The sequence below is a fragment of the Vulpes lagopus genome, chromosome 4, assembly GCF_018345385.1.
Source record: "Vulpes lagopus strain Blue_001 chromosome 4, ASM1834538v1, whole genome shotgun sequence".
Lineage (NCBI taxonomy): Eukaryota > Metazoa > Chordata > Mammalia > Carnivora > Canidae > Vulpes > Vulpes lagopus.
This window is the reverse complement of record NC_054827.1, coordinates 69,804,372-69,829,891: the sequence shown is the minus strand read 5'-3', so window position 1 is coordinate 69,829,891 and position 25,520 is coordinate 69,804,372. Positions and strand designations below refer to the sequence as shown.

Sequence of the window (25,520 nt, the reverse complement as noted above, 5' to 3'; positions counted from 1 at the left end):
TGGAGAAGTTTAATCTCCAAACTGTCTCCTCTAAGACTTTTAGTAGAGCTTGATTTTAAGCTCTGCTAAGGTGGGTTTAGAGGGGCCTTTCTCTGGGTGTGGCCTTTACCAAACAGCACTGGTTTGGCCTGATTTCCCTTGTTGTTAGGTGTTGAAGTGTTAAAGTCTGTCTATTCAGTATGTCTGGGTTAAAATTCTAAAGTCCCCAGCACTCTTTCATATTTTAACATCCTTGTTCTGCTCTCACCTCTGTAGAAGTTACTCTAAGACTTGAGTGACCATGCCTATGGTTGTCCAGCCCAGTCATCGGTTAAGGACTTATAGGAAACTCCCATAGGAGTTGCATGACTTCTATAGACTCCTTTTCTTCATCTCCTGCCCCATACTTCCCAATCACTTCAAATGTCCAGAACTCTCATCTCTGCCTCCTTAGATGAGAGAGACTTCCATATTCTGAATGAATTTCAGGTCACTGCACTGGATCTAGGAACATTTCCCTAAGCAGAGGTCCAGAGCAACTGTGGGCTCACCTCTTTCTTTCCTCTCAGGAACCATAGCCCATTTCTGCGGTCATCTTCTTTTAGATATTTAATTCTAACATTTGTTCATGTTCCTTTTTGGTTACACAGTGCCTACCCCAACAGCATTGTTCTCTTAAACTGTTGTTCTTTAGCTGACATCCCAGTTTTGCCTTCATACTTTTTTTCATACATCTTTTCGGTATTGGTTATGCAGCCCTGATTCTGGCAAGGCTGGCTGAGACAGTAAGTTAGACTCAAATACTGGAAACTCTTAATTAGGAGAAGATAAAAATGTAGGAGGAAGTAGCCCACCTCTCCTGCTAGACTGCCTGTGTTTACTGCCCAATTCTATTTTCAATCAGATTTTCACCCAATTGACTATCCTTGTGTCTCAGGTTCCTTAATTACAAAGCAGGAATAACAATGTTTTTTTGTGAGGATTAAAGAGATAACGGTTTAACATTAGATAATATGAAATCTAGTACATAAAATGATTTAAAAGTACTCAGAATTATTAGTTAGTACCAGACTTAAAGGGTGAGATTTTACTCAGCCGGCCAGTGGTTTTTAACTCTATTTTCATGGAAGACTAGTTTGCCAGCTAAAGCGTTCCTTAATAAATTAGAATAATAGTGGCCTTTCCCGTGTGTACATTAAGTAAATTTATATAAATTCCTTGTTATAAGAATTTTTCTCCCCTAATTTTCCTTCTTTTGGTTGGCACGATTTGTTTGCAAGCCAAATGAAAACAAGTAAAGGAGTGCATAGTATTAATAGAAATAATTCAGAAACACTAACCATACCTAACTTGATAATGGGTTTTTTAAAAAGACATGCGTGGTCCAAATTGTGATTTTATATTATGCAGCAAAATACAGTATTTTCTCCTATGAAACTTGTTCCTAGTTCCTGTGATGAAATTGGAAATTTTTTTTCATTATAATTTGCAAATATAGTATTCTTCCCCAAACAATAATTTGTAGGTGCTTTGCATGCATAAGATCTGTTGTTGAGGACTCAAAATCTCTGGGGAAAAATCTACTTGGTGGTGTTTTTCTATTTTAAGAGAGAGCTGTACTTGAAGGTTTACCCTGACAGTAATATATGAAGTTTAATTGAAGGTAGAAAGGGCTGGGACCCAAGCTAAAGGATAGCCACAGCAAGATTAAAAAAAAAAAAAAAAAAAAATTCCTTGTCAGGAGCTTAGAACAGGAAAGAGTTAATTAATGAAAAAGATGCTAGGAAAGTGGATAATCTGACATCAGTGCAGTGGCAAGGGAAAGGAAAGAGATCCTTAAACTTTAGCGCAAATGATCATCCCTCGGAGAGCTGTGTAAAAATGCACAGATAGCCCTTGTCTCCATTCCCAAGAATTCTAGCTCAGAATTTCTGAAATAGTGACCTAGAACCTACAGTTTAAACACATTCCATTTCTGATTCTGATTCATGTAGCTGAGTGTCACATTTGGAGAAAAGTCAGAACATGGTATACTTAATCATTTGGAAGCATTGGATGGACTCTACTAATTAAATTACTCAGCACTTTGCACGTCAGTTACCCGCAAGGACTGATGCAGATGGTAGACCAATGGTAAAGGAGGACTCCCAAGATTTTATGCTTATGCATCTGACAGAATAATGCCATCAACGAAGATAAAGTACATACTGGTAAAATGATATACTGTAAGGAAGGAAAGATGATTCTTTTTTTTCTTCTTTTTTATGTGTTGTATCCTGGATTTTTTTTTTTTTTCAAAAGGTAGAGGGGAGCATTAAATACCCACCCTCTTCCATAGACGGTTCTGAAGAAAGTTGTGAGTAAGGGAGATAGAGAATCCACACAGCCATTTTATTACTGATAAAGGCCAGGCGGGAAGCTAGAGTTCGGGTGTGTCACTCACGCTCTTCCTCACACTGCAACCCAGCATGAGGATGCCTCCTCCCTTCAATTTTACCAGGAAGGAGCAACACAGCATTACTGTTACTTCCAAGCAGCGAAAATATATTATCTGAACTACAGTAGCCCTTTATCAGAGCTTTACTGGAGGCCCTGTACTAGTCATTTATGACACACACTTCAGAATCCAGGAGGAAGGCAGCCCGGATGGCTCAATGGTTAAGCACCTGCCTTCGGCCCAGGGCGTGATTCTGGAGTCCCAGGATCGAGTCCCACGTCGGGCTCCCTGCATGGAGCCTGCTTCTCCCTCTGCCTGTGTCTCTGCCTCTGTCTCGTCTCCAATAAGTAAAAATAAATTTTAAAAATCTTAAAAAAAAAAAGAATCCAGAATGCGTGCAACCCCTCACTATGTTATCTCTATTCGGACCGAAGTACCATAAGAACGAGGACCGCATCTTATTTGCCTACGGTCTCATACTCCTCATTTTCGCACACTGCTAAGCAAGGGGTAGAAATTCTAATCAACCTGTTGAATGAATAAAGGAAAAAAAAAAAGAAAAAATGTTAACTTCGGCTGCCAATCGGACGTTTTCCATTACAAGTTCCGTGTTAGTGACGTCAGAGTCAAGAAAGTGAGGAAGGTTTTAATCGAGATTATCTCAATCGAGGAGAGAGGCCGCGACTCTCTTCCAGCGCCAAGTCCTGGGAAACAGCTGGAGATGATACAAGGTGGGGTGGGGGTGGGGGGTAACATCACTGACCACCAGTATTTACTGACTGGCCTTCCCCAAAGGGAATACTCCGCGCCCCCCCCCCGCCCCATGTGTGACCGGAGGTAGTGGGCCGCCCGGGGGGAGGGGGGGGCAGCAGTTTAGCGCCGCCTTCGGCCCAGGGCGTGACCCCAGGGTCACGGGATCGAGTCCGCGTCGGACTTCCTGCGTGGAGCCTGCTTCTCCCTCTGCCTGGATGTCTTCCTCTCTCTCTGTGTCTCTCTCATGAATAAATGAAATTTTTTAAAAAATGCAAAAAAAAAAAAAAAAGGTAGTCTCACAACTTGGCCCGGGGGCCGGCCTGCGTCGGGCTCTCCCACCCTTCCGCAGAGACGGCGGCACGGCCGGGGAGCCGCCTTCTTCGAGGACGTTCCCCCAAAGACGTTCCTTTCAAGAGGCCGCCCCTGGTTGCAGAACTGCCGCGAACTTCTCCGGGGCCGCGCATCTCAGGAACCCACAATCGTCCAGTGCGTGAAGCAGATGCTCTCAGGAGAGAGAGCCCCGGGTCCCGGGGGCGGCCAAGAGCACGCCCGTCACCTGTACCTGAGCTGAGGGGAAAGTGTAGCTCGTCTGGACCGACGCTTAGCCGTCCCGCTGCAGCTCTGCTCCAAGGGGACTCCACGAGGGGCTTCCAGGCGCTCCCGGTTCGCTTTCTCCCTTCGGGACGAGATGGGCAGAGCGCATGCGTACTCGGCGGAGCGCGCCTGACGTCATCGAAGGCGCCTGCCGCCCCTCGTTAGCAACCGAAAGCGTCCGTAGTATCGCGGGCGGCGGGGATGTACGGACTTCCGGTTCTCCGGGCAGCTGCCGCGGCCGCCGCCGCTGCCGCTGCCACCTGCCCCCGCCGGGCCGCGGTCCAGGGGTGGGTCGCCGCTTCTGCGTTCGCCGCGGCGCCCATGGTCCCTCGTGGAGCCAGGGCGGCGGGCCCGGCGGCTCCCGCGCGCTGAGAGGGCGCTCCGGGGACGATGAAGGGCTCGCGCTGCGGCCGCGGCGTCAGCCCGCTCTTGGCCGCCGCCCTGCTGCTGCTGCTGCTGCCGCCGCCGCCGCCGGGCCGGGCGGGCGCTTGGGCCTCGCTGCTGCGGGCGGCCGCGCCGGGCCCCGCGGCCCCGGGGACCTCGCCGCCCCTGCGTCCCGGCCCCACCGCCGCCGGGTCGCCGGGCCGGGCGCCCGCAGACGCCGCGGGGCCGCGGGGCGCGGAGGGCGGCAACGGCAGCAGCCCCCGGGCGGGGCTGGCCGCGGACGACTCCGGCGGGAAGGCCCGGGAGGAAGACTCGGCGGGCGGGAGCCTGGCCGTGAGCCCCAACCCCGGCGACAAGCCGATGACCCAGCGGGCCCTGACCGTGCTGATGGTGGTGAGCGGCGCGGTGCTGGTGTACTTCGTGGTCAGGACCGTCAGGTGAGGCGGGGCCTCGGCGAGGTGGGGCCTCGGCGAGGTGGGCTGCCGGGTGACCTTGCTTGCAGCCGGGCAGCGACCTGGCGTTGCACCTGCTAGCCCCGGTTCCCCACCACCTGCCTGCGCGGGTGGCCGTGCGACGCGCGGGGGCCCCGCTGCAAGACCTGAGGCCACCAAGCACTTACCCTCTTCCGTTCATGAATCCTACATTACTGCGTGCTCGAAGGGCGCACTCTCCTTGAAGAGCAAGGAGTCTTTTATGTATTTTGTTTTGTTTTATTTTATTTAAGATTTTATTTACTTATTCATGAGAGGCACACAGAGAGAGAGAGGCAGAGACACAGGCAGAGGGAGGAGCAGGCTCCATGCAGGGAGCCCGACGTGGGACCCGATCCCGGGATCCCTGGGTCTCGCCCTGGGCCCAAGGTAGATGCTCAACCGCTGAGCCAGTCGGGGATCCCCGGAAATATTTTACTGACCGCACTAAGACTCCTCTCTATGTGTCGTCGTGTACTCTTTCGTTTTGCCTATCGAAAGGCAATCGAAAGGCTATCGAAAGGGTGTAGACTTCTAGCAGGGCCAGGATTCCTGAATAGTAGTAGCACCTGTGAGCCCTGGAGTTCTTTGCACAAAGCCGTCCCTTACTAGGAAATTGTTAGTATTATTGGATTCCTACTTAGTGCAGAAAGACCTTGTATTTTATTTTATATAATATATATTTTTTAAAAAAATATTTATTTATTTATTCATTTATTTATTTATCTATCTATCTATTTATTTATTTATTTATGATACACATAGAGGCAGAGACACAGGCAGAGGGAGAAGCAGGCACCATGCAGGGAACCCGAGGTGGGACTGGATCCCAGGACCCCAGGATCATGCCCTGGGCTGAAGGCAGGCGCTAAACCACTGAGCCACCCAGGCTGCCCTATTTTATAAAATTTAAAAGGAAAGTTACTTCTTGCCAGCGTGTTCTCATATTGGTGTTTGCCACTTAATTCACTAGATTATACTATATGAAGTTTCCTACATTCCTCTTGTTTTTGGCCAGGAAAAGCAACAGTTTTGTACCGTCCAGTCTATGCCATGTGCCTCATTAATCGGAAGTGTTTAGCACTCACTTGACATGGCACAAGGTATCTCAGTGCAAAGTGTTATCAATTGGCATGATAGAAAACCTGTGCAGCCAAAGGAAAAAGAATGTCCAACCTACTCAGGTTTTAATATTAGAGCAAATATTTAATACTTAATAAAACTAAATCTGACTTCTAGTTTATTGAATTTTGAATTCGGGAATGGATACATTTGATACTTCACCTTCCAAAACAGCCTTTCTGTGAATAATCTAAGTCATTCAAAAGTTTAAATTTACAAAATAAATAATCTTGTGCCCATTCTTAATACAGAATGCTAGATTATGGAATTCTTTAAATTCCAGCTTTGGAACATATATGATGACTTAAATGGCACCTTTCCCCTTAACTGTGATTTATCTGGTGTCCCATGGGGTTTAAGTAATCTATAATTGTAAATTCCACTGTTTGAATTTTTTCCCCTTAGCAAGATGTCTAGGTGGATTTAGTAGACCAGGTCATTAGGTTGTTTAAGTACCAGATTATGAATACAAGTAGATGATTGATTGTCACTTATTATTCTACTTAATCCCTTATAAAGTAGAAAAGGAATTATGTAATTAAATTGGTGACATTTATTATTATCAGTCACCTTCATTTGATACATCTTTTTATTGCTGAAGTTAAATTGTTTAATGGCATTGATTGTGATATTTAAATATACCATATAATAAGATTGATTTGGAAGAAGTCTATAATAGGAGTATAAGATGGAAAAATCTAAAATAAGGTTATTATTTCAGTGGCTTAGTTGGCGACTGTCTATCTGAAGAGCTGACGTATAGAGCTAAGATGTCACTTTCTGAAGGATTCAGCCAAGAAAAGAACCGAGGGAACACCGTCCATCTAGTTTTTACGTCCTGTGGAGTTTTGGTGTAGTATTAAAGAAAAAGAAACACTAGTATTAAAAAAAAGAGAAATCTGTTACCTTGCTCCTCCCTTTTCCAAGTTCATACATATGTGGGAACCTGGATTTTCTTTCTTAATTTCAACCAAACACACATTGCAAATGATTGAATGCAGGAGAAAATGTCAAAACCTGGCTGTTTTCCTTTTTCTATCTAGTTCTATTTATTTAAGCCAGACATTAAAGGGATTTGAGAAAATCTGTATCAGTGCCGTTTTTCACCTTTTTTAGTTTTCTTCTTGACGATTATATTTTTCATAAAAAAAAGATATGTCAACATGTAATGGATTTATTATTTTAAATGATAAAGTTTTATATTTATTTTAAATGATAAATATAAAACTTAGTAGGTTTAATATATTAAGTATTGATATGTGTAATCCACATAAACATAAATTCTTTGGAGTACCGAATAATCTTTAAGAATGTAAAGGAATCCCAAGACCAAAACATTTGAGAACCACTGTTGTAAACGGCATTATCTGAGCAAGATATTGCTATTGATAAAGCCAGCAAATCAAGGTCCACTTTTCTGTTGAGGGAAAAATGAGAACATGTTCATGAGGTGTTAAAGACATAGGACCACCAAACTCAGGGCAGCCCGCGTGGCTCAGCAGTTTAGCGCAGCCTTAAGCTCAGGGCATGATCCTGGAGACTTGGGATCGAGTCCTGCATCGGGCTTCCTGCATGGAGCTTGCTTGTGTCTCTGCCTGTGTCTCTGCCTCTCTCTCTCCCTCCCTCTCTCTCTCTCTGTGTCTCTCATGAATAAATGAATACAATCTTTAATTTAAAAAAAAAAAAAGATCTTATCATGTAAAGTGGGGAAAGAAAGCTATTTTATAAGGTGCAGATGAGCCTGAAATTTCGTGTACCAGCTCATTCAGGGCAGTCAGTATTTATTCAGCTTCTCAGAACTGGGCACTGAGGTTCCAGTGTGAGTGAAATAGGCATTTCTTCCTCCGAGCACTTAGAGAATAGAGGAGCAGAGACACTAATCAAACAGTCATACAGATAATAAAGAATATATAGGATGCTCTGGAAAAGTAATAAGGTCTTACTAATACTTAGTGCCTAGTAAATACACAGTATTAATTTTAATGGTTCCTATACCTATAAGGTAAGGCACTAAATTAGTATTCTTTAAAAGTCTTTACTTTGTAACTGAAACCTTATTTTTGAAATTTTATCATCCTGGCATCTAACATTTGTTAGTTATTTATGTACCAGATACAATGCCACACACTTCATAAGCATTTTCCATTTTAGTACCTGCAAATACCTTCAAACTAAATAAGCACTATTCTTGTACAGGTAAAGAAATTGAGGTTAAATAACTTGTCTAAGGGACACATATATAGACTATAGCAGAACTGCATTGAAACCCAGGCCTGGGGATCCCTGGGTGGCGCAGTGGTTTGGCACCTGCCTTTGGCCCAGGGCGCGATCCTGGAGACCCGGGATCAAATCCCACGTCGGGCTCCCAGTGCATGGAGCCTGCTTCTCCCTCTGCCTGTGCCTCTGCCTCTCTCTCTCTCTCTCTCTCTCTCTCTCTGTGTGTGTGACTATCATAAATAAATAAAGAAAAAAAAAGAAAAAAGAAACCCAGGTCTGTCTGAACTTTTCCAACATACGTAGCTACCATATTGCTTCCTGTGATTACTTAAAGTAACCAATTTAAAGTGATTTTGCAAATATGAACGGCTGGCTTATTTTAGGACAAATAAACGAGTATTGTATGCACAGTACTTTTCTATTTAAAAATAATAGCTTTTGTGAATATTAAAACCCTAAATTTTATTTTTAAAAAGTTGCGTTGACCTTAGCAATTATTGATTATTATATCTGTGCCAACCTGAAATAATTTGGTATTGTACCTCAGCCACCTACTTCCCTTTCCTCCGCCAAAGGTTTTTTGATTTGCTAGACACAGGGAGTAGTGATATTTTACAGCAATTTCTATTATTAATCTGATTGTACATATTTCTACCTCAATTCCCTCTGGAGCTATTCATTATTGAATTATAAATGTAGGATTGATAAAGATATCTTTCCCATCTGGATACTTACAGGAATCTGACTTATAGAATTTATTTTCTTATACTCCCAGGGGACATATGGTTTCAGCACTACTTATAAAATCATAAGATATCAATAGATATCACTCACTTTAGGCAGAAATAGGGAATCCTTCGACTATTTAACATTTATGTGCTTACTCACTGTCATTTATTCAGTAAATACTCTTGAGCACTGACAGTGTGACAGTGGTAGGCCCTGTAGTGAGAATCAGCAGTGCTCAAGATAAGAAAAGCCCCTGTCTTAAATTCCATGTATTGATACATTCTTGGAAAGTGGAGTTTTCTCAACAAGTATAAATTCTCCTGGTTTGTCATCATTTGTTCAACTAGGTAGGATATATTGAATGATATAGAGACTCAGAGCTTAGAAATATATTTAACAAGTATATGTTCCTAAAGAATTGATATTCTCTGCAGCGATGAAACTTATTCTCCCAAAATGTTTAGTCATAGTCTTAAAATACTGTAAAATGCTAATGTGGCTTTGTGGTCAAATACCAAAATGTCAAGGTGATTATGTATCAGTTGTACAGCAGTCTGATACGTCCAGAGTCACCGTGAAATGAGAAGACTCAGAAACCGGATGAGAACAGAAGCCATTTATTTCTTCTTCTACTTTTTTTAATCCAGGAGTAAATGCAGTGTTTGCACCCAGATATCTAGTAAGTGAAGTAGGTGGCCAGACCGAAAAAATAAATATTTAGGTAGGGAAAGTAGTTTACTAGATTTTTCAAAAGAAATAAGAACCCCTCTTCCATCTCTTGTATACTTTTTATTTCCTGCTTACTTCTAATATTAAAGGATTACGTTACTGCTTGTATCACTCACTCTTTTGGTTAAACACATTAAACAGTCCTGGCTAACTTAAACTAAAGGGGATTTTTTTAAATTTCAGAAAGTCAAAGACTAACCGAAGAATCATCTTTTGATAACAGGTAGGAATTAAAGCAGTTTAGGAGATAAGAAACCAAAACAGAAGTTTCTTTCCACTAGATAGATAAGAAGTGGTTTTCAGTCTCTTTGTCCCTCAGCTCAGGAATTAACTCTCATGGAAGGGGAAATAAATTTGCCCCACCTCTTGGCAGAGATGGTTACAATCCTAATTATTACCTCATCAGACTATGTTTATTGTGGTAGAGTTACTACCAATAAAGGAATGTCCCTGCAAACAGAAAAAGGATATAGTCACCACAAGCAAGAGATGTTTATCTCCCTACTCCACCTTTGCTCCAGGTTTCAAGAGAAATATAAATTATTCATACCCATCTTGCCAGATATTTTTTTATAATCCAGCCATTTAAAATACAAGTTCCGGGCAGCCCCGGGTGGCTCAGTGGTTTAGCGCCGCTTTCAGCCCAGGGCCTGATCCTGGAGAACCAGGATCGAGTCCCATGTCACCCATGTCAAGCTCCCTGCATGGAGCCTGCTTCTCCCTCTGCCTGTGTCTCTGCCTCTCTCTGTGTGTCTCTCATGAATAAATAAATAAAAACCTTTTAAATAAATAAAATAATAAAATAAAATAATAAATAAAATAAAATAATAAAATAAAAGTTCCTATGACCAGTTTAAAAAGTGTACTGCAATTTGACCACCAGTCTGTAATCACCTTCAAATTACCAAGTGTTCTTGATTCTACCAGAAGACTCATGATTCTGAATGGTTTGGCTGTATTTGTTGCTTATCATTTAATACTTGAGTTATTTTTCTTGCCTTGACCCCTGTTTCATTAAGCTGTATTGATCTCATTTCAGTGTAGTCTGATGAGAAGTCAGATTTCTTGAGTTCTAATCATAGCTTTTCAGGAGAGTATAATTGTTGTATGTATCCTGGGGTTAAATGGCAGATCTAGGTAGGGTTCAGCTCAGGTTTTGTAAAATAGAGAAAATGATAGGATTTACCAGAAAGTATTGTTTCAAGAACCTATATAAAATACTGAGCACAGTTCCTGGCACATAATTGTTCAATGAATTTTAGTAGTGATAATGAGGGTTATTTTTCTTCTTTCATTACTCTTTTCTGATCTCTTCCACTGTTCTTTTTTTTTTTTTTTTTTTTCTTCCACTGTTCTTATCTCTTTTCTCCTGTAGTTATCTTGGCGGAGTCCTGTTAAAGCTATCTCTTCACTCTGTTTTTCTACATATGCTAATAGGATTCTCTCTACTTAAGTAGTTTTCCATCAGGTGGGCAGTCCTGGGAGATAGAAGTATTGAGGTTAATTTATTAGGCCCAGGGCTCACTTCCCAACCTTTTCCATGTCATCCCACACGTAGAAATTGATATCCATGTGGGATGAATGCTTGAGTCTATTTACTCTGATCTCTGTCTACCTTGGGCCCTGTTAGCAACTCAAAAGCTGAGGGGATTTTTGTTTTGGCATATCAGTAAACCATTCGCAATTATGGCACAGTGGTTGGAGAATGTTTGTAAAATGGTGCTGAATGTGAACTATGCAAAGAAGTGGTTGGGGAATTCATTGTGTTGACTACTTTAAATTCAGTCCAAACATTTCATGATAAGTTTGAGTGACTTGTGTTACCTAATAAACTGTTCTGGGTATTGCTTAAGTTTGAGTGACATAACAGTCTGGTTATAGTAACTTAGAAGGATAATTAATATGTCATATTTTTCCTCAAGGAGCTTAACATTTAGTGAAAGAGTATCAATGCTTTTTGTGATAATGGATTGCACTTTGAGGAATACAGTAGCAAGAGATTAAGCTAGTTGCAGGAGGCTGCTTAGGAGATAGACAAGGCTATTTGGACAGTTAATACAGCAAAAACTATTAAATTAGTATTAAAGGCTGGAATCTTTATTTCTTATCAACATGAATGATCTAATAAATTTTCCTATAACTGAAGTCTACTTTTCAGTTGGCCTTTTCTCCTCGGATATGTTTTGGTCACTCTTAACAATCTTGGCTATTTTGTCAGGGAGAAGTATTGAATGGGGAGGAGGTGTTCATTTAAGAATATAATATTGGAGTATATTCAAATGTTAGTAGTAGGAAAAGAGCCAATAGACAAAGAAATATTGAAGTTAAAGGAAAGGAAGGTCCTTGAGAAGACATGGAAAGAGAGATTCTAAATAAAGCCCATGTGGTGGCAATAGCATGGATGACAGGGGAGAGATGTCCTCCATTGAAATACTCCCTATTTCCATACCTTCCATTTGCTCCTCTGGTTGTTGTAGTCTGCTCTCTACTTCTACTGTTCTAAAAGTGCCCTTGCAGGAGATAATTAATAACTTTATCCCATCAGTTTCATGGACACTTTCCTGTCTTTCCTGTAGCAATCAATATTTTATTTCTTATTTCAACTTCAGATTTTCTTAACTCTTTCATTATTTATTCTCCAGGTTATTCATGAACTTCTTTCCCTCATGGACTACTCTTCGTACTATTAGAATTCTTTTATACCTCTAACCTCCTAGAGAAGAGAATCTGCATTGTATTCATCTTTGGGCCCTGCCACATTCCTAGAAGACAACGCCTTCATTAAATGTTTGTGGAGGAGAATGACTTTTACCTCTTCTGTATTTGGATATTCTATGGGTCCTTTCCTTAACTCTGCAGTTTGACTGTCCATATATTCTGAGTGAGCCATCCAAAATTCACTTCTTTGATTACCACCTCTAAGCTATTGATTGCCTTCTGAGTTTCCATTATGTATTGCCAGCCAACTTTTATGGATATATGATTCAAACTCACGAAGTTCAAACTTGAAACCATCATTTTTGTTTCCAAACCTTCCTTGGGCTGTTCTGTAAAGGTAAATGGTATCACCTTTTACACGGTTTCTTGAATGGAAACCTGAGCCACCCCAAGTGTCCCTTTTGTTTACCATCTATATCCATTCATACAGTTTAATTTCATAAATAGCTCTTGACTACATTACCACTTGGCCAGCTCCTTTGATATCACATTCCTTTAGGCTCACATCCTTTGGCTACTGTGTTACCATTCAAATTTGTTTCTTCACTTCCAAGTGTGTCCCTCCTTCAGCCTACCTTCCTCACTAAACAGCTATTATTGTTCCTTCTAAAATTTAAATCTGATCATTTTCTGTACTTACAGTTGTGCTTTATGGCTGTACAATATGGTAGCCAACTAGCTACATGTGGCTTTTTAAAAACTGCAGTAAGGTAAAATTAAATTCAGCTTCTTAGGTGCATTAGCCACATTTCAATAGCTCAGTAATCACTTGGGTCACCGGTCGGCTGCCAATATTGGACTGCACAGTATAGACTCTTTCCATTATGGCAGAAGATTTGTTGGGCAGTGTTATTCTAAGGCATTTGGTGGGATAAGGTTCATATTCCTTAGCTTAACATTTAAGGTCCTCCTTAATCTAACTTTTTTTCATCATTTTCCATATTTATCTTATGTTCAAGCATGCCGTATGTTTATGGAAGAGCATTTTTCAAGCAGAGGGATTTCATGCATTTTTTTTTAAATCAAACTCCTAGTTGTCTTTGAAGATGAAATTAAAAAATCAGCTGTATCAAAAAACCTCTGTGACCACCTTGTTATAGGTTCAACCACCTTGTTGTCTTGGTTCATTTAGGGTGCTATAACAAAAGTACCGCAGACTAACTAGATGATTTATAAACAATATAAATTTACTTCTCACAGTTCTTGAGACTGACGAGTCCAGCGTTATGATACTGGCAGATTTGGTGTCTGGTGAGAGCTTACTTTTTGATTCATAAATAGTGTCTCCTAGCTGTAATCTCACATGGTGGACGGGTAGGGGGGATTGATTTCTGGGGCTCCTTTTATAAGGGCAATAATTCTATTTATGAAGGCTTCACTCTCATGAGTGGTTCACCTCCCAAAGACCTGACTTCCTAATGCCATCACCTTGGTGGTTAGATTTCAACATGAATGTCGGAGGGACACAAACATTCAGGCACAGCATCAGTATAATGGCAGTATTTCCAGTCAATAATAGTTGTAATGATAGTTCACTTGTCTGCCCTCTCTATACTATTTATTGCTTAGACCTTTTTCTAAAATAGATATTCAGATGTTTCCTAAATAAATAGCAGAAGGACATAGGAAGAATGTATGGGAAAAACTAAAGCAAAGTGTAGAAATGATTAGAAATGTGAGGTAGTTGTGCAACAGGTGTTAACATTAACTAATAATCCAGTCATTTTAACTTACTTCATGTGCTTTCTATACTTGAAGAGCTATGGACTCATGCTCTGTGGCTGTGCAGAAAGGTCAACTGGGACCATTTAAAATATATAAATTATTTGCAGATATTTATCCAAGATAATATACATTATGGTTATCTAAAATAACTGCAGTAATTGGGATGAATTGTAATAAGTATAACTGGGAGATGCGTTTGCTGGTGACTAAAAAGGTTAGATTTGGGACAGATAGGATAAACTGGAATGAGATGCATCTGGTTAGTTATTACCGAGTTTTCCTGAAAATAAAATAACAACAAATATGAATTATGAAATTTTAGTACTAATACTCAGATGGTATATACCAGTACACTGTACCAGTACACTTGGGCCAGTTGTGACAGCTAGCATCTGTCTTGATCAATGGATTCTTACATCTTACAGTTTGTTAAATAGCTGAATATCTTGAATATGATCTCTGCTTATTGTACTCTTCAAAGTTTGAGTTGTTTTGTCATGGTCTCCATTGCCCATGTTGCTATTTGTCTTTTATATTAAAAAATTGGCCTTTAATTTTATTTTTGATAAAGAAACTCTCAAATCTATATTTTTAAAATTACTTAAGCTCTGTCTTTTCTCCAATATGAAAAACAGAAAGTTAAAATTGGATTGAAAAGTACATTTTGATAAGTTGCATTGTTTAGTATAATATAAAGTGGCATGAAAAATACTAAATCATAAATTTGGAATCAAAGTCATTTTCTTAAGAAATCATTTAGGCTTTTCCTAATTATTTTTCAGAGATCTTTACTGTTATTTTAATACTGGCTTTTTTTTTTTCTTTTCTATAATAAGAAATAGGCAGGAGCTTGACAGTTCTCAGAATAACATGAAGATACTGAATCTTCTTAGATTTTGGTTGGCACGTAATGTTATTCCTTCTATTTAGCCAAACATATTTTTCTAAAGTAAAAATATTAAAATATACTGTAACTTGTCTCTATATTGTAGTTTTATTTGTTCTTTTTTTCCTTGCATTTGAGTTTTCTCAGTATTATGACTAAAGATTGAAAGGATAAAAATAAACTTTTTGTACTAGTTGATTTACATGCAGATGTGTACGTGTTATACTGTTCCGTGTAGGCTTCTTTTCCTCCAGTTGACATAATAGTTTTAGTTTTAATTTTCTTTTATTTTGCAGGTCTATGAATGTCACTGCATGTTAGCAACATATTATATTTTGAATAATTATAACCTTATGGTATCATTTATATATCTTTCTTTTTACTAGGTATATTAGACAACCTTTAATTTATATAGATTTATATAGAACTTTTATAAAGTTTTTTTTTTTAAGATTTTATTTATTCGTGAGAGATGGTACTTTTTTTTTTTTTCTTCTTGCATTTGACTAGCTTATTTGTTCACTGTGTATATCTTTTTCTATTTCATAGGTTCTGGCTCCTGCTTGTACTTTTTACTTTCTTAATAAAAATTAAGTAATTTTTCCTTGCAGGGAACCAGATATGGGACTCGATCCCAGGACCCTGGGATCAAGCCCTGAGCTGAAGGCAGACGCTCAACAACTGAGCCTCCCAGGCACCCCTATAAGCTTTTTTTTTTTTTTCTTTAACTTTATGTTACTTTATTCTCATCTATGAGGTAAATGATTTTATAGTTATTGAGATGGATGTGAGAGTCGGAGGTAATAAACTCAATCTCAAAGGCTTAATGCAGTAAAGTTTATTTCTCCTTTATGAAAATTCAGCTGCAGGCTTGGATTGTCCTCTAGGACAGTTGCCCCAGTTTGGCAACTCAGCAGTTTCGCTGACCTTGATCTTAGGATTTTGACATTTCAACCTAAGCCCTCCACAGTTGTCAGAGCTTGGTAGAAGAGACGAAAGGATGTTATAGGGGCTTTTGACTGCTTCAGCCTAAAAAGGAGACTAATTGTATGAAAAGCTGGGAAGTGAGAGAGAGAGTTCTACATTAGGTGAGCACTAGTAATGTCTGCTATAAAAACAGATACATCAAAGGTCATATAGCTGGAAAATGTCCAAGCCCCTGCAGAACCCAGAGTTTGAATTTGACTCATATTTCTTTGATATTGTTCAGTGAGTTCTCAAAGTGATTGATCATATTTTTACTTTTTCATTTGGATGAATTTACATTTTACAGAATAATAAAACAAATTCTTAATGATACTAAAAATAATAAGCAAATAATGCTTTTGCAGTTACTGTAGTCTGTACTGTGTCTTACAAACTACTCATTATAATGGAAGCACATTGATACCCATTGGAAAACTGTCCTACTCTTGAAAAAAATTATATGGCTATATAAAATTAACAGAATTTATCTGCACTTTAATTACCTTCTCTCCTTTTTTTCTTGCATTTGACTAGCTTACTCATTTACTATGTTTATCTACACTTTAATTACCTTCTCTCTCTTTTTTTCTTGCATTTAACTAGCTTACTCATTCACTGTGTATATCTTTTTCTACTTCATAGGTTCTAGCTCTTGCTCGTACTTTTTACTTTCTTAATAAAAATTAAGTAATTTAGTAAGTTAGGGCTACTGTGACCCATTATTTCCTTTACTCCATGTGCCTTGCAGTCTCTCCATGAGTTTGTTAATCTCCAACACAACCTCAGATTGTCTCATGTTCTTATTTGCACCCATGTGCATGTGTTTTCTTCTATATTGACTTCCTAAGGTAGATATTCTGATTGGCTTATTTTTATAGACTAGGCCACATCATCGGTCACCATCCAGTCTAGAGATTGACAACCCTTAGAAAAAGTGCCCATTGGAGGGTCATATTAGTTGTGGCTTAGAATAGGGGATTTTGCACAGTCGATTACTTCATTAACTGCCGTTACCCATTCAAAAGAGCTTATAGGCATAGTAATTTCCTAGAGAGGATAGAGCCAATAGACCTGACAGGTCCCATGATAGCAGGCCTTGTGCATTGTTCTAATGTTAGAGTTCCATATTTTTTAGTGATAGAGACTGGCTACCTTTCCACTGAAATGTAGGACTCTGAGGAGTCCAGTTTAAAAACAGTTGTGTTCATAAATTTGGGGTACTGAATCTGAGGAGAGAAAGAAAAATGGAAAGGTTATGATCTAGATGGAGGTGAGACTACTGAGTCACTGAAAAAGCAAGTGTGGGATCAAACTGAAAAGTTTTAGTGGACTTTTCTGTGGCACTGCATTTTTTATTGAAAAATGCTAAGAAAAATAAAGTGATTATTTAGAATGGAGGGATTGGTAATACCAACCTGCCTAAGAGGTTCTTAAAAAAATTAGAACAAATGCACGTCTGAGTGATGGAAGATTGGCAACCTAACTCAAAGAAGCTGATAAGTCCCCTGATCAGTTGGGAAGTTTACCTGTAAGTAGTACAATATCCAGTTAAAAGTGACTTTAACATAAGGGCATATTTTGTTGTTGTTGTTACTTACTTATCATGAATATGGGCAGGCTCCAACTTGGTTCAGCAATTTAGTGAGGTTATCAAGAATTGATTTTTTCCATCCTTGTCCCTGAGGTAGATGGATGGCTACCTCAGCTTTAAGGATTCGGTTCTCACACAGTAGTGTCTCAAACAGGAAAGAGGGCCTGAAGAGAGGCCTCTCTTCCTATATTCTATATCAGGGAGAAAAGTCTTTCCCAAAAACTGCACTGCTGGAGTTATCCCATTCTACCTCATTTGTCTGAACTGCTTTATCTGCTCAGCCCTAGACAATGACTGGCAAAAGGAAAATTATATTTTCATGATTGGTTTACACCAATTATTATGATCATTATCTATCTCTTAGGGCGGGGTCCAATTGCTCTCTAAACAAAATCATGATACTGTTAAAGCAGAATAAGGTTTCCTTTTGGATATACAAGAAGCAGATTCTGCTACTGTGATCAAAACTAAGAGATGGCTTAATTAGAACATAAATATACTTGTTAATGCAAGTAGCTACCAGGTTACTACTTTTTACTATGAAAGGGTGAACCAGAAAACATAGTTCATAGAATATTATATTCATTTTGGTATAATGTAAGATCGTTGTATTGGGGATCAAAAGACTGTTTTGGTAGCTGATTTTGTGACCTTGATTAAAATTACTTTGATTCATTGGGAAGATAGTCTCGCTTAATGTTTAAGATCCCAGACTCAGGAGTCAAGTACTTGTGTTTGAATCCTAGCTCTACCATATACTGTCTCAAGTTTATTTTTTTTTCCAACCTTGCCTTTCTATGTGTAAAATTGTGATTGTTGTGAGGATTATATTATATAATGCTTGTAAGCTGATTGGTTCAGTGCCTGACATATGTGCATACTAGGTAAATATTAACATTATTAGTAATTTTGTATGTCTAGAGTTGCATTTGTAATATATTTTGGGGGTTTTACTGAATTTTTTGATGCCTCTTCACACCTAACTCTGTGTATGTAGTATTGGACCTCTGAAAATGGTTGTAATCAGTGAGACAGTAGGTTTGACAAGGTTAGAGATAGGGTGAGAGCTGGGGAGATTGTAAGAGAAATCTGTCGGGGGGATTGGTCATAGATTAAGAACTGAGGTAGAATGAACTTTGGAAATTTGTAAATAGGACTTTAAAGTTGGTTGGAAAATAATTCCATGCTGAACTCATTTAGAAATGTAGATCAGAGAGTTTTCAAGCCTTACATCTCAAGCTTTAGTGCCTGAAAAAGAACAGTAGGAAATCAAAAAAAAAAAAAAAAAAAAAAAAAGAACAGTAGGAAATCCATGTAAAGACCAAGAGAGAGGTGAACAAAGGAGTTGTATGCAGGACACTTCCTAGCTAAGCTAAGTAATATTTATTTAGGATTTACTTTACCTGGGGTTGTCTACCAGTATACTATCAAATAGATAAGTCTAAACACAGGAACTCATTATATGTACTAAATTACAGGGAGTGGGTGAGAAAAGGGCTATATCAGAAAACAATATTACAGTATTAAATATAGATGAACATACATTTGATTTTTTTTTTTTTTTTTAACTTTTGAGTGTTAGCAGTGAACATTTTACTGGAGATAAACAGTGACAGGATACTTTATTGGGGGAGTCTTCTAGTTAGTGTTGCACTTGGTCAAGGTCATGATCCTGACAGAGCTTGGTAGCTGAAGGCCAGTAGAGAGGACCCAAGAATAATTATGAAGAGAAGCCAAAGGAATTTTTAAAAAGCACAGTAAAAAAAAATAAAAAATAAAAAATAAAAAAAAAAATAAAAAGCACAGTAGTCTGAAAACTTCAACATGGGGTCAACAGCTCCCAAGAGCATTATTGTTTTACATCAAAGTGGAATAACAATAATAATCTTGAGACGTCAAAAAGAGTAGAATTAGGTGCCTGGGTGGCTCAGTCTCTTAAGTGTCTGTCTTTAGCTCAGGTCATGATCCTTGAGTCCTGGGATCCAGCCCCCCTGCCCATTGGGCTCCCTGCTCAGCGGGGAGTCTGTTTCCCCCTCTGCCCCTCACCATGTTCCCCTGCTTATGCTCTCTCTCTTTCTCTCTCTCTAATAAATAAATAAATAAAATCTCAATAGCAAAATAAATAAAAATTTAAAAGTAGAATTAACTCATTTACCCGTATAGTAAAGCAGGGATATCTTTAGCATTGGATATAGTTCCATATAGAATGCTGAGAATTTAAAAGAAGGTTAAAAAAAAAAAAAGTCATTTTGGCTTTTGAACAGATAAACTTCAATTATTTAGAGTGTAAATGAAGTGTATATATGTTACAATATGGTAATTGTACGTTTCCAAAAGAGTTTAGAGTGCAGGCTGAATATTGGTGGTTCTAATTTGGGAAGTGTATGAGAATCACCTGGGCTTGACCTAAAATATACTAAATAATTAAGAAATGAGTAAGAAGTCCTGGGGTGAGTGCATGTTTAATATGTTTATTCTAGTCTTTTTTTTTTTTTTTTTTTTTGTCCCAAGAGAAGATAGTTATCCATATTATGATTTAAAAATTGGTTAGCTTCGGTTAAGTTTTGCTGTGGTAAATTTTTGGAAATGATACTCTTATCCCAGAGGTGCTGATTAACATATAGAATTGTAGGTTTCATTGTTATACATAGAAAATGCAATATAGTCACTCCATATATTTTAGTTTATTTAACAGATAGTAGGTATCTGCTTTATACTATTCCCTGTGTACTAGGGTTATAGTGGTGAGCAAAAACAGATATACTTTCTGCCCCTATGAAACTAAGTCTAGTGGGGGAAGACAAATAGCTTACACAAAAAAGTATACAAGTGTGTCATTAATATGTACTTTAAAGGAGATGTACAGAGGTGCTGTGGGAGCCAATACTAGGTGTTTATTTGTAACCTAGCTAGGTAGATTAGGGGAAGCTTCTCTAAGGAAGCTAGAGCTGAAAGATGAGCTAGAGCTGAAGGATGAATAGGCATTAACACAGCAGTACTGTGGTATGTGAGGAAAAGTGTGAGGCCAATGACAGAGACCACATGGCCATTATAAGGGAATATGAGTTACAAGGTTTTTTGACTAGAGCATAGAAGGTGAAGCAGAATGTAAACAGCAAAGTGAGGCTAGCAAGGTAAGTATGAGCTATCCTAAGTTGAACTTTTTAGGCTATATTATATAGTTGTTACTCCTGACCAATAGGAAACCATTGGAGATTTTAGAGGATGGAGGGGAGGTTAGTGAATGACCAGAGCAGATAGAGGTACACAGGTATTTAAACTATATTAATAGTCAAGGCAATTAATGATAGCAGTGGTGAACACTATAACTGAATTTCATGATTCTCAGGAAGTACGATCAATAGGACTTTGTGATTGTTACAGCCACGGAGGTAGGTACACTGATGAGACTTCCCTTTAAGAGACCCTGCAGCAGGAAACATAGTTGACTGTCAGTCTCCTGACGCCACAGCTTTGGATCTATCATTGCCTCCAGGCCAGGGCCATAACTCTTGGGTCTTTTCCATCCGGTGACCAAGTGTGGCCAAACTTGGCCATCTTGATTAACAGAGGACTCCCTCTTCTAATAGGCAACCTTAGCTTAAGGGTATCCTGTTGGCCTAGTCAAAACTTACTTAGAACTGCATTGGGGTCTGTGGCTCTTCCTACCCAACCATCCTTCCTTTCTACTCTTTTTCACAGGTCTTAGGCCTACATTAACCTTTGTAGGATCTCTTCTCCTTTTCCCTCCCTTTGTCGTTTGGAGGCCTCCTCTCTAATATAGACCCTATGATCTATAGTTCGCCAGGGCTGCCTGCTTTAACAAAGTATTGCAAACTCGGTGACTTAAACAACAAAAAATTTTCACTTCACAATTTTAGAGGCTAGACAATGGAAATCGAGAAATTGGCAAACTTGATTCCTTCTGAAGGCTATGAGGGAGTGTTCTAGAATGAATGTTTAGGTTCCCTCCCAAATTTGTATGTGACTATATTTGAAGATAGGACTTGTAAGAAATGATAAGTGTCAAATGAGGTCTTAAGGGCAATGTCCTCATCTAATAGGGCTGGAGCATCCTATTAAAAAAAAAAAAAGAGATCAGAGCTCTTTCCCTGCACACACCAAGAAGAGGTCATATGAGCAAACAGTGAAGAGGTGGCTGCTTACAAACCAAGAGAAGCCTCAGAATGAAACCTGGTCCCTTGATCTTGGACTTTCTAGCCTCCAGAATAGTAACAAATACATTTCCATTTTTTTAGCAGCCAGTTTTGTGGTATTTTGTTATGGCAATGAGCAGACTAATACTTGGAAGGTTCTGTTCCAGATGTCTCTCCTTGGCTTGAAGATAGTGATCTTCTCACTTGGTATTCTTCCTGTATGTGTGTCTATCTGCAAATTTTCTTTTTTTGACTTCATACTGGATTCAGGCCCATTCTAATGATTTTATATTAACTTGATTATGTTAAGACTCAGCTTCAAATAAGATCACAGTCTGAGGAGCTAGAATATAGGACTTCAATATACGAATTTGAGGGAGACACAATTCAACCCATAACATAATCTTATTTCTTTATTGGTGTCTGCTTCTTCAAGGACTTGAAGTGATAACTGATGATTTGGGTTTTGGCAATGGGGAATGAAGATGAGAGAGATGTCAGGTAAAAGTATTTTATACGTGTGTATTTAGTTGAGTTGGATCTCTTAAATCGTAGTCAACTAAAATTGTGGCTTACTAATTTTTATTTGTATTATGTTATAATGGCAAAGTGATTAGTTTCAAAATCATTCTTGGTCACTATTTTGCTTTTTGCTAAAAGTAACCAAGACAAAAAAATTTGTATCAATAGTTGTACATTGAATTATTAAGAATTATCTGCTTTATCATTTTGTCTTTCAGAGGAGTGTGTATAATATATACTATATTTCTCACGTATTTTTGAATATATTGTAGAAGAAATTAAGGAATATTACTTACATCTTTCCATACTTATTAATACCCTACAGACTTTCATTTAAAAGAAAACAAAAGAATAAAACCAGATGGATACAGCAAGTTACATTGATCAGTTTTCTCTTTCATAGAGCAGTAAAATGCAATTTTATTCTGTTGTGTTTATTTTATGTGGCCTCATACATTTTTACATAAAATTTTATCAAGCTTACTTTAGTAGTTCAGTTTTATTTTTATACTGTAGTTTTTACATGCTATTTAAACAGAAATAATTCTTACCAACCTGAGTATAAATGGAACATTGAGAAATCTACAACTATATTAGACAGCTGTTTGAATGATAACTTCATTGCCTGGAATGGATATGATCAAGATCATTTACCTATGCATGCCATGTGATGAGTGAATATCATTCACTATAATCAACCATATAGCTATTTTCTTTTGCCTTTTTAATCTTCCATGTTTTCCTATACACATTTTTATAAAGTCCCTATTTGTTAAAAGCCAACAAAATTTTTCATACTGCAATATGCATTTACTTTGTCTAATAGAAAAGTGTCATATCTGTAATTATATTTGTGTACTTATCAACACACAGACAAGATTGGATGTCATGAACTTAATGAAAGCATTCATTTGAAAAAAAGAAAAAGAACTACAGCTGTTAAAATTACATAAGTTTTAAAGTCCTTTTACATTTTTGTTTAAGGCACACAGCATATTAAATGATAAAATAGCTTTTTACTTAAAATTTCAATAAACTTTTATTATGTGTATTTATGTTTTATGTTTAATATTTATTATTATTTTAAGTAGATGGTTCATTGAATAAGCTCAATAACTTTCAAGCTTTAGAGTTGTTTTTGACCTTCCCTGAGGAAAATCACTACATATGGATATGTTTAATGTCTGTACCCATGTTGCTGTCACAACTATGTAGCCATCAGTGCCCAGATCTTTGGATTTAGGAATACTTTTTTTTTTTCTTTTGAGAAATTGCATTTCAACTTTAAATTCTGTTTAAAAATATGCAGGTTTTTTTTTTTTTTTTTTTTTTTTTTTGCTTATTCTTGTTTTAATTAGTAACATTTACTAATGCTAACATTTACTAAAATGCTAACTTCATTTAAATTGAATTGCATTCCCCCATTTATTTGATGCCTAACAATGTACTTCCTGCATATATGAACTAGGTTCTTGTTTTGAAAGAGCTTGGATTCATGTTTGGAAGATAACATTTATATAAATGATGAAAAGACACTGCAAGCTAGAATAAATAACAAAGTGCTCACACTAATGCCGTCAAACATTTACATTCTACAAAGATAGAGAAAATAGCATTGTTACTTGATTAATTTAGCCACTCATTGAAAGATTGGGGATTCATTCAAGAGATGATTAAGACCTTGGGAGTGGAGAAGAGTGTCAGCTGAGATAAAATTTCAAAAGTCCTTAAGGTCTCTGTATCCTTCCCTTTTTTTAAGACTTGCCAGGGTATCCTGTGACTGGCAATGATAAAGTTATTGATGTATTGAATATTTGTTATGTAATATACGACCTGGAAGGATCGTGTTTGTTTCCAAAAATCATTCACATGACATTAATTTCTTCTTTGTTTACTGAAAATGCCAGAATGTTTGAAAAGCCATATATGGTGTAGAAACTTGAGCAAAAGCCTGGCAAAAGGGAAGAGGAGAAATTCTGAATATTCTTAACTTACACTGCCAAGTAGCTTCACTTAGTCTTGTGTATTCACTTTTTTTAAACCAAAGGAGTGCATGAAAATGTTATTCACATATGTGGTTCAAAATGTCCAATGATAAACTATAATTCCCATTGGACTGTTCTATTCCTACTTCAAGAGTCAGTATTTTTATGCTGTTAGTTTTTCTGTGTTTTCATAAGTCTAAATCACACTTGGTACACTGTGGCCCATCAGCCAGGTCTGGTTCCTGACCTACTTTTTTAAGACCTACGAACCAAGAATTTTTTTCTTTTTCTTTCTTTTTTTTTTTTTTTTTTACATTTTTAAAGGGTTGTAAAAAATCAAACAAAAAAAATTAAGATGGATATGTGATAAAAGACCATATGTGGTCTGTAGAGTTTATAATATTTACTATTTGATCCTTTACCGAAAAATTTAGATCTCTGATCTACATAGGGTATATGTGTGAATGTGCATGCATACACATACATACATACAAACATGTACACATAAATGTACTTGTTAACAACCTACACATTTACGATAAACTGGCTTATACCTCTTATCATTTTTTTTTTTTTTAGTCTTAACATTAGTATTCTCTTATATTGGTTACACTTTTTAAAAAGATTTTATTTATTTATTTATTTATTTATGAGAGACAAAGAGGAGAGAGGCAGAGGGAGAAGCAGGCTCCATGCAGGGACTCGATCCTGGGACTCTGAGATCATGCCCTGAGCTGAAGGCAGACAGTCAACTGCTGAGCCACCCAGGGGTCCCACATTGGTTACATTTGCAAAATACTATACTTAAAATGCTTGTTTCTTGTTCCAGCACCTTTGGGTAGGCATATAGATAGATCTGTAGGCAGTGACTAGTGGAAACTTTCTTGATATTTATCCAGGCTTAGTATTATTTTCTAAATTTTCACGACTGAGACCAGGCACTTCACACTCAGAAGCTAGCATAATGCCCGATGCTTAATGAAACTCAAATGTTTCTTGAATATGTATTTGTATGTATGTGTGTATTATATGTATGTGTGTATAAGACAGTTTATCTCCCGGGGATCCCCACAGCCGGGTTTGCAGAAGCTTGTATAGTTCCTCACAGTTGGCCCTGTAGCCTTGGTATTTATTTTCACACTTGTCACTTTAAATAAAGTGACTCAGAAACTTATACACTTAAGTAAACTTTTAGGTTGTTACTGAAATATCTTCTATTTTGTTCTTCATTCCCCATCACTAGTGTAAAATGTTTTCTTGTGTGTGGATTTGAGGTTATTGTATTGGAGGTGACTTAGGCATTAATTGTAGGGTCAGATTTGGATCCCTGAACTAGAATATGATATCATTCAGACCCTGAATAAATGTTTAAAGAGTATCTTAATCAAACCCTTAGTTAAAGAGACTTTCATATGTATTCAAATATGATAAATGTTTAGCAACCTAGAATATTTTCAGTCCTCTAGAGCAGTGGTTCTGAGACTTTAGCATGCATCATACTGACAAGAAGTGTTTGTTAAAATACTGGTTTCTGGGCCCCAAGTTCAAGGTTTCTT

At 38.1% G+C, this 25,520-nt stretch overlaps 1 protein-coding gene and 1 pseudogene across 2 annotated transcripts in view; one reads left to right on the top strand and one right to left on the bottom strand.

The window, feature by feature from the left end:
* The window catches only part of LOC121488790, a 73,723-nt pseudogene extending 70,090 nt beyond the window's left edge, over window positions 1-3,633 (bottom strand).
* Window positions 3,634-4,008: 375 nt separating this feature from the next.
* Window positions 4,009-25,520, top strand: part of FAM174A (family with sequence similarity 174 member A) — a 36,771-nt gene continuing 15,259 nt past the window's right edge. For both annotated transcript variants that reach the window (XM_041753189.1, XM_041753190.1), the window contains exon 1: window positions 4,009-4,584. In XM_041753189.1, the coding sequence (XP_041609123.1) occupies window positions 4,154-4,584 (431 nt within the window). In that variant the 5' untranslated portion in view covers window positions 4,009-4,153. The remainder of the gene's footprint in view (window positions 4,585-25,520) is intronic.